The sequence below is a fragment of the Sprattus sprattus genome, assembly GCF_963457725.1.
Source record: "Sprattus sprattus genome assembly, chromosome: 14".
Classification (NCBI taxonomy): domain Eukaryota; kingdom Metazoa; phylum Chordata; class Actinopteri; order Clupeiformes; family Clupeidae; genus Sprattus; species Sprattus sprattus.
Window position 1 is genome coordinate 12,051,693 of NC_137912.1, and position 10,000 is coordinate 12,061,692.

The window sequence follows — 10,000 nt, forward strand, 5'->3', positions numbered from 1 at the left end:
GGAGAGATAGCGCCACAGACAAAGACCCTGTGGGATTTGGGAACAGGGCGACCCACTGTAGCGCGCGTGGAAGCAGCCACCACAGCGGCAACGGCAGAGGCAACAGCGGAAGTCTCCAGGGGGAAAGGGGGACTTTTGAATAAGAGTGGCCCACTTTAGAGCTCCTCCTGCTGGGTCATTCAGCCCGTGCGCGCTGCCTGCATGCCTGCTCAGCTGGTTCTCTCGGCATACCTGATCCACACAGGCAGCTACAGAGGAGCGCGAGTCTCTCTCCACGTACAACATGGTGGAGCATGAGTCATAAAGACAGAGGAAAAACGCAAGGGAATACAGAGATGAGAGGAGAGGATAGGAGAGATGGTTTAGGATGAGATGCAGAGGAGGAAATGTGAGACAGAACAAAAGAGATAAAAAAGAAAAAAGGCAACAAAGGAAAAAGAAAGGATAAGAAAAGGACAGGCCAGGAGAAAATGGAAGGGAAGGAAGGTAAAGGAAAGGAGAAATAGTCTGGCAGAAAAAAAGCAAAAGAAAGTTTCAGAGTAAGAAAGAGCACCACAAAGAATGACGAATTAAGGTCCAGGGAGAAGAAGAAAAAAGAAGATACTTAAAAAGAAACAAAGAAAGAAAAGAAAAAAGAAAAGAAGAATAAGGTGAGAAAAGAAAAAAAGAAGAAGAAGGTGCTCAAAGTGAGGATAAATAGGTTAAAAGAGCAGTGGCATTATTTCAATAAGAAAAAGAACTCAAGCACTCGCTCCCTCTTACATGTGGACGTGTGGCGGCTGGAAGCGGCCCTGGTTGATGTTGAAGAAGGTGAACGCCTGGGTGGGGTTGGAACTGTACTCGTCCACCTCCACCACCCCGCGTGCCGCTCCGCTCCTCTGCTGCTGCTGCCTACGGGCCGCCATGATCTCCGACAGAGTGAACGCCATGTTAACACCAGACGCCGGGGCGGCGGAGGGGGTGCTGGAGGGCGTGTCTGCTGCTACCTTGCGTAGCAAGGCGGAGCAGGAGAGGCGCTGGGCGCTGGCCTGGGATTGGTTGGCTGCGTTGGTGGCACCGGCTGGGGAGTTCCAGGGCCAGGGAGGCCCCTTGTCCTCAGCGTCTTCCTCACCTGGCTGGCACGCGGCTTGGATGCGCTGATTGCATCCTACCCCTGCTCTTCCTCCTCCAAAGTACTCACTGGACACCTGCCGGAGGAGAGAGGGGACATACTTGTAGCACTGAAACTGTCAGTTGGCAATATGTAGGTGTGTGTTTCAAAACTAAATTCAGTGTACACTTTCATTACCAAATTAGTCATAGCCACATATCTGTGCGTTTGACACCACAAAAACAGTAACAATAAAACATTGCAATTCAACATGTCAAATTATATCTGGAACAACGCACCCATAAAAATAAGAGAACATGCAGTGCTGTATGCTTCAATCTCAAGTAGGCTATCTAGTGCACTGCATTTAATTAAATACAGCCCACAAAAAGCATCCAAATCCTTCGATGTAAGTTAAATGACTAAAATTGCATTTATATAAACAGAGTTGAGTAGTGGAAATACAGGTTTATTACAGTTATTAAAAATATTCCTTCACCTTTCTTCTCATATACAACTTCAGTCTTCTCACTCAGCAGCCGCTATAATTACACAAGGACACAACTGCTGTACTATCTCACAAGACATTTATTAAATTACATCATTTCTACGACATTATGGAAATAAAAGTATTGTTCATTTTAATGTTGATTTCTTAAGAACAGATTACACAGATATTATACAAACACGATACTTTGAAACAACTGCCATATTATACAACACAGCGCATTGAAAAAAATGAAACTGCAATCTAATGATTTAAATGTACTAACTCAGGAGACAGTATCCCTAGTTTGGGAAGTCTGTAACAACAAGAAATACATGTGGAAGATGAAGATGTGGAAGATGTTCTTTAACCTTTGTCGACTGATTTTTATAATAGAGGGTACTCTTGTAATCACACAAGAAAAAAAGACATAGATGACAGTAACATCAGATTATGGCCCATTTGATAGATTATCCTCGAAAACCACCATCATTTGTGACGAAATAGCAATTTGGGACTTAAATTATATATGTATCGATAAAGCCAGGTAAAATGTTTAAGAATGTATTGTATACCTGAACTTGAACTTCTTAAAGAAGTTGTAGAAGGTATTCTTAACTTGGTGCCCCCATTGTTATGAAAACGACCTGAGGGGTTGTGCTCACCGACCTGACCTATTGGCAGCGGGACTTCATGCGCAGTTTAAATCTACCGACCGAAACTCCGACTGACAGCTCTCTATTTAGATGTCAAATGCTCTTCAAATACCTAAGTGATTCCTTATTCAATCTCAATTGTGAAACGACCAGAATGTGCCATTTATGTCTTTAATCTATCTGACTAAACATTCACAGCGCTATATTAGCCGGCAGCGTATTCATTGTAACGCAAAATAACAGACGCAGCCCTACTCTCTCAATCAGAGATGCACTCAAGCTCTGCTGCAGTCGCGGGGAAAAACACAACCAACCTGGATTTGTAGAGCCTCCCAGCTGAGACGTCGGACGAGGATTCGGAGTAACAGAGATTCTCTGGTGATCTCTATTCACTTAGGAAATCACTGGTAAAATGAGAGAGGTCAGAGATGTGGGACCGCCGCTCCCGAGTCGCGCTAGTTGGTTTGAACAGGTGCCGCGTGGTGCCCTGGTTTGTGTTTCGCTGCACTCGCGGAGACACTCCCCCTTCTTGGCGCTCTCACACTCTGGATCTTTCCACCTCCTCAGCGCAGCGCACGCATATGAAATGGAACGATCAGAGGGTGGCCAAGAAGGAGAGGGGCTGTAGGGTGGTGATTATTTGTGGGAAATGGCGCTCTTTGATGTAGCGAGCACTGTCATCATCGAAGAAATTACTCCTCGCATTCGCATTGCAAAAATCCCCCAAAGCCTGTCATAGACTAGAGTTTCTTATCACACTAATCTGTCATAAATTCACCAGATCGTTTTTATTTTGTATCAATGAATGCTTATTTATCCCAATTTATCCGAATTGTCAGGAACATAACGCTGATTTTTTTAATATCAAATTCCGTAGCTGAAATATTGAAACGCCAAACGCCTATTATAAATTGTCACGGGTGGAAGTCGAACGAACACATTTTTACGATTGGCGAGATTTTATGAGTATTCGCTTTTATGATTCTCCCTGTGCTAAATGTTGTATAGGCCTGAATTGCAATCTACTTTTCATTTAGCCTATTTATACAGAAACTGCAGCTGAGCGCTTCTTGAAGATTGAAAACTTCCAGTGTTCTTTTGATATGGTGACCAGAGTTCAAGCTCAAGTCACCTTACATGTAGACTCATTGAAAAAGATACTTAACTCAGTCTAATGTCAGTGAACTATGAAGCCAAATTAATTAATATGGACTATGTGCTCTAGGGCTATCACACATTCGACCTTTCTTCATTAACATTTAGTGTCACAGGCCTAAAAAAAAAACACAAACACGATTCAATCAAGGCAATTCGTTTAAAGACGCTTTCAAAAAAAGACTTTATATTCAGCATGCCTAGCATGCTGTCTTTTTTTGGCAGACATGTTCAATGTACTCCACTGTGAACTTACAAGAACCACAACCACGTTAAAAACAATACAACAGGAATAGGCTAATAGTCTGATGCTCCGCAATAGCCTTTAGTTTTGAGGAGCCGTAGCCTACGCTTAGGCATTTTGTAAGACTAACCCTATAGCCTATATACTTGGCTGGTGGTGACACTGCACTGTACATGGCAAGTCATCCCCTTTTTATCCCAGAGAGATGCACATGCCCTTCGTGGGATGATTGAGGTATGGTGGACATAACAGCTGACTTTAACTTGGAGTGGGGGACCTGCAGGGTGGACCCGAGGCAGTGAGGAGGTGGTGTTACATGCGCCCATTTAGCATCATTTAAAAACGAAAATACTTTTGTTTAATGGCTTTGATAAGATTGTTCTGCACAAAGAGTATTTCATGGGACGAGTGTGTGGCTGAGAACTAGTACCACGAGGTGCCGTGTTTGCCAAAGCGTCAAGTGATATATGTTCGTCTCTGACATATTCTCGTATAAGCATGGGGTGGGGATACGTGTGAATGTAAGATTTTACCTTAAACACTGTTTCCATGTTTCAAAATATGCTTATTCCATGCCTGATCTTTCGCCGCTGTAAGTTTAACACTTCGGCCACTTCAGCCCTTAGGCATGGAACTCAAACACGGTACGAGAGAAAAAGTGTGTTTTTATTTCAAAAGGTGACGGGTGTACCCTTGTGGAGATTCTGAGAAATTCAATTAATGAAAGCCGACCATGACCGTGCATCAGCGCACGGTGGCAGTGTAGCTACATAAAACACCTTAATGTATCCAGCTGCTATACATTGTAAGAAAACTGTAAGAATACTGAAGACCCGTAAGAATACATGGCTTAAGGAAACAGAAGTTTTAAAAAAGTATTCCAGTGTCACTTCCATTAATATTACAATGAAATGCAAAGATAAATGCAGACTTCAAGGATGTCTTAGCAAAGCCTTATCTCGGACAGCAGCCTAATCAGACAGTGTGTTTTCAAGATTGTTGCAGCTGTGAGGAGCCTCTTATCCTTGTTTGGTTAATCTGGTATTGTGGTACTAATGGGGATGGATTTAAATGGTTCAATCTAATCTATTTATTATATTTACCCAGTCATTTCCTCTTAGGCTTGTTTTCTTTGCAAAAAGGCTATGCTTCTGTTACTGCTACAAAAATATGAGTGAGTCAAAATGAAATTGCCCTATCCAAGGATTCCGTACTCAATCATCAATTGAAAGTGTGACTAACGACAGTTTGATCATAAGTAAAACTTGACTTTTAAAATGTATTCTATGTTTAATGATAAATAAACCATAAAATGAATTAATGAATTGTTAAAATGTATCACACTCAAGTAAAGCTTACAGTGCTGCCTCCTCTGCCTTGATTGTGGACATCCATTTGCTGGAAAAGTTGTGTAACAGTGAACCCAAACACACAGACCAAGTGCAACAGCTCCAGTTTTCATATGATTTATTATTAAAGTGAGACCTTAACAATAGTTTCTTTTTCCTTTTTTTGACACTCTCTGCCACTTGTCTGGGGGAAATGGGAAAAAGGGGTTGACACACACACATACACACACACCACATGGCCGACTGACATTTAACCATTTTTTTTTCTCTACATGGACATCATAAAACAGATTGGTGTGGAGAGCATTAGTATACACAGTCATATTTATACAGTGGGCCTCTCTCTCTTTCTTTCTCTCTCTCCATCTCTTTCCCTTACTCTTTCAGGCTTCTGAATGATAGAATAATTAAAAGAATGTTTGTGAGTCGAATGGGAATCTTCTCATTCCTTTGCAACTTTTTCCCCATCTAACCATGTAAATATTAATTTAATATTCCAAAAAAGAAACAAGAGGCTAACATTTATACATAATTTACATATGGGTAATGATAAAGCTTAAACAGTTACCAGCAGCAACCTTCGTTTTTCCTCTCATCTTGAAGGGCAGTAACAGTGATGGAACAATCACAACTCCATCTCTCTCTCTCTCTCTCTCTCTCTCTCTCCCTTTCTTTCTCATTCTCTCTTTGTCCTCTTCTGTGTGTGTCATGGTTAATTTATGAATACTGTGTGTGCATTATATGTTAAGTTGTTTGTTACATGTGCATTCTTATGTTCAAAGGTGTGTAAGGGGAATATTTTGAATGCTTAGGCTTCTTTTCAATGACATCTCATCTCATACAATCCTGTTCCACTGTCAGGGCACAAAGACATATGGACAGTCATTCTTCCCCAAACAGAAACAATCAAAAAGACAAAAACACAAAGACACTAAACGAACACAGTAACAAAATCAAAACAAATGTCAGTTCAACGAAACCAGCAAACAAATAGACAGACAGACAACCACACAGCGACAGTTCAGATACTAAGAAAGCTACTGCATGTGTCTGTGCATGAAGAGGCCATGGCCAAGTTTGGCATAACCAGGTGGGGGAGACGAGAAACATGTATCTCAAATGCAGGGGGCTCTTGAATAAAAGAGGCACCTGTCTGCTATTAGTCCTGCTACTCTTTGGTTTTGAGGTGGGGGCTTCACTCTTTCTTTCATTCTCTCTATCTTACTCTCTTTCTCTCTCTCTCTCTCTCTCTCTCTCTCTCTCTCTCTCTCTCTCTCGATGTCTCTCAGGCTGAATACTGGACAGAGCGGAGTTTATACAGTCCCCACCAAGACACTAGTGGAGGCAGAGCTAGCTGTAGAAATACTTGCAATAATAAGTGCTTATTTGAACAAAAAAAAAAGAAAGAAAGAAAATAAGAAAAAAAGAGACGGCCTTTCCATGATATTTCACCAATCCGCTGCCAGGCGACACTGAATTACTTTTCAGCGTGTTCTTTTCTTCTCTCCCCTCACTCTCTCTCTCTCTCTCTCTCTCTCTCTCTCTCTCTCTCTCCTCTCCTGTCCAAAGACACCTCAAGAGAGATGGACAGGCCACAAGAGGATGCCTTTATTGTTATCAGGGTTTGGGGGAGTTGTTTCAAGCTTAGCTCATGGATGTATCATCTGTATTTTTAAGGGACCGCTCGCGCTCCTCGGTCAGGCCAAGGCATACTTCTCTCCCACCCTGGGGGATAGTGTTATCTGCCTCCTAAATGAACCGTCGAGAAACACACACACACACACACACACACACACACACACACACATACACACTCTTGTTCCGCAGTGCCACGACCTCTGTGTTTTTAATCACACAATTCCGGGGGAGAAGAGTTTTTCATGCGCTCAAACAACTATGTGGGGAAGTGAAGAATGCTAAAAGGGATATTGAGACAACATTAAAGAATGCTCTCCGGAGGAAAATGAGAACTATGCAGGAAATCTCTCAGAGTGCCTTCTCTAATGCAGCTTGAGTTTGTCCGCTTTTTTTTTTCTCTTTCGTAAACTGGATTATCACAGATCTACCAGGACAACAAACAAGGACTACGACACCTATCACAGCAGCTCTCTCTACGAATAGTATACCTTTCTTTCTCTCTATCTGAAATGTTTTTTTTTTATTATTATTTTTGTTTTAATCTCTCTCCCGCTCTCTGTCTTTCTTTGGGCAATATACATCAACTTAAGCAAAACTTCAAGTCATCAATTAACCACTCCTATACTAGCCCACATTTACACGCATACATGTGCGTAGACACTTAATCTGAATATCTTTCTATCACACACACCATACCATACAAGAAACACACACAGGTGTGCAATCACACACAGGCACCCACTCACACTCAAAAATCCCATTAAATACATTCTAAGGATATGTTTATTGTATTTAGCATGACTTGTTAGTTGACTTTATATTTATAAATCTCTTGACTCCATCCTAACCACCACAGCCCTGATTCCTTGTATCCTTTATTCCATCACACAATAGTTTGGTTTTATTACAATAACGGGTTTGGCTGATCAGAGATCAGCAACATGGATACCAAGAAGGTTTGGGACATGACACTCTGAAGTCTAACCGAATGAAGGACATAATGGTGAAGACATGACAGCTGTCTTTGTGCCCAGCACAAAGTAACTCAGTGCTAGGTCAGAGTTCAGAGTTCAGTTACTGTGGGACTATCTATGAACTCTCCTCAATCAGAGCTCAGAACATCTGTCTCACTTTTAGTTCAGGCTGGAACCCTTTTAGGAATGAGGTCACAGCCATAAGTACTCCATTCAACAACTCACAACTCAACATCTTGGGCCCTCTTATAGTGACTCTGCTCTCCTTAAAAACAAAGGCAAAGGATACACAGAGCGTCTACTGGATTGCACAATTCTGGGCAAGGTGACAGTTAACTTAAACAAAAAACGTAAATTTGTCCATTACAAGCACATAAAAGACCCTCAAAATAGCTAATAGCTTAGGGATACAATGCATACTTATTAGTACCATACGTTAGCATCTGGGCCGTGCAAAGTGAAGGAGTTGGGCTTGGTATTCATCTAGTTTGGACAAACTGTGTTAGGGGTTAAATGGAAGAAGCTTGCACTCTGTGCCATCATATGAGAAACTTAAAACTGAGACAAAGTCTTTTTTTCTCTCTGGCAGCTAACAGGCTAGCTTGGAGTACAAAAAAGGTAAGGAATTCAACACTGGCACTATCCCGCCGATGACATGTCTGCCCTTTAAATGACGACCATTCAGACAAAAGGTTCATCAAACATAACAGAAGCAAGTTCTACTCTCAGAACTGTGAGCGATTCAGAGGTGTGGAAAAAATGACTGTGCACAGCTTATGTCTTTTCTTTCTTTCTTTCTTTCTTTCTTTCTTTCTTCCTTTCTTTCTTTCTTTCTTTCCATCCTTCCTTTTTTGTTTGTTGTTTTCTTTCAAAGGAATCCAATACTGAGTTTCATGAGAATATGGGTAGTTTTTTTTTCTTCTTTTTCTTTTTCTTTAAACCAACAAAACCAAGATGAAACATTTCTATACAACACAAACAAAAGGAAAAACTTAGAATTTCTTTCTACAGCTTACAATATAAAATTCAAGTGCAATTGAAGTTCCAAATATTAGTTACATAACATACATTTTCTATCGTAACCTCTGTTACTTGCAGGTAGTTTTTAATTATCTTGTTATATAGTTTAAAAGCTACTATATAGACTTTCACTTTCTTTGTCTTTTCATAATGTGAGCACAGCACAAGCTGAATTAGTTATTAGGGTCTCAGAAAAGGTTCACTTTACTCATCTTAAAATGGCTGAAAGCTTATAAGTGCACCAAACATTTAACAACCTCTATCTCTTGTGCACGTCAGGGGCCTTAAGAAAATCAAATCAAAAATAGCTGGCAAGATATGTGTATATACTGTATGTGAATATGTATGTGCTAGCATACCTTAGATATGCAGTTACATGTTCATTCATATTCACGCACACACACACGCACACACACACACACATACAAACACACACATATACATTCACACACACACATACACACTCACACATATTTATAACATCCATGATGTGGGCTTCTGCTAGTTCTAGCGAATATACATATTTAAAAAAAATGAAAAACAAATCCAATCAAATAAAACAAACAAACAAACAAAAAAAAGACAAAGAAGAAGTATTAAGAAAAAGTTTAAAGTCAAAACAAGGACTTTAATGGTCTAGCAGAGTTCAGTCTTCTTCCTTTTCTTATCGTGTGGAATCGTGGGAGCTATATCCAGCGAGCAAGAACATAAGGGGGCAGTAGAGAGCATGAAAAGGGGCACACTGGAGAGAGATGTGCGGGGCGGTTCGAGGACGCTTGAGTGATCTGGGGACCTATTTGTACGGTCGGAGGAACCTTGAGACCTTGGAGCGGAGGAACTTGATGAAAGAACGTGGGAACATTTCTTTGGACTCCTGAACGGTGTACTTGAAGTAGTTGTGTGGGTGAGCCAAGACGTCGAACAGTGCCTTGATTAGTTTCTTATCCTGGGGGAAGGAACCAAAAATCAAAACACAAGAGTCACACACTTGGATGAATCATAACCACACCTTTAAGAGAGCTTTCCCTTCATTTAGGGAAACATCTGGTTACTGTGAATACGGACAAAACAATCTAAGGAAGACTAATCACATTTCTTCTTTCATCAAAAGCACTTTGACCTGCATGAAATCTTTTGCATGAAAGGTGCTATATAAATAAAGTTTATTATTATTATTATTGTTATTATTATTATATGAATAAAGTTTATTATCAAGTAAACTAAAGCAATTCTCGCAGGGGGACTCACTTTCAGAATCTCCTGATGATTCTCAGAGGCGTAGAGTCGACCGTCACGGACAATGTCCTCAATAAGTTGCTGATAGTCCTCTGAAACAAAATGTATGATTGACATAATAAATAACACGTTATGAAAGATGTTCTGTATC

General features: G+C 40.8%; 2 protein-coding genes across 3 annotated transcripts in view; both read right to left on the bottom strand.

Annotated features, from left to right (window-relative positions):
• mpped1 (metallophosphoesterase domain containing 1) overlaps positions 1-10,000 on the bottom strand; it is a gene marked incomplete at both ends in the record, with an annotated part of 121,865 nt that overhangs the window by 39,474 nt on the left and 72,391 nt on the right. For both annotated transcript variants that reach the window (XM_080851153.1, XM_080851152.1), the window contains one exon: positions 763-929. In XM_080851153.1, coding sequence (XP_080707279.1) covers positions 763-929 — 167 coding nt within the window. Of the gene's footprint in view, positions 1-762; positions 930-10,000 lie in introns of those variants that run through there.
• Positions 9,407-10,000, bottom strand: part of scube1 (signal peptide, CUB domain, EGF-like 1) — a gene marked incomplete at both ends in the record, with an annotated part of 86,629 nt that continues 86,035 nt past the window's right edge. The window contains 2 exon segments of the mRNA XM_080851151.1: positions 9,407-9,559; positions 9,862-9,941. Of these exon segments, the coding sequence (XP_080707277.1) occupies positions 9,407-9,559; positions 9,862-9,941 (233 nt within the window).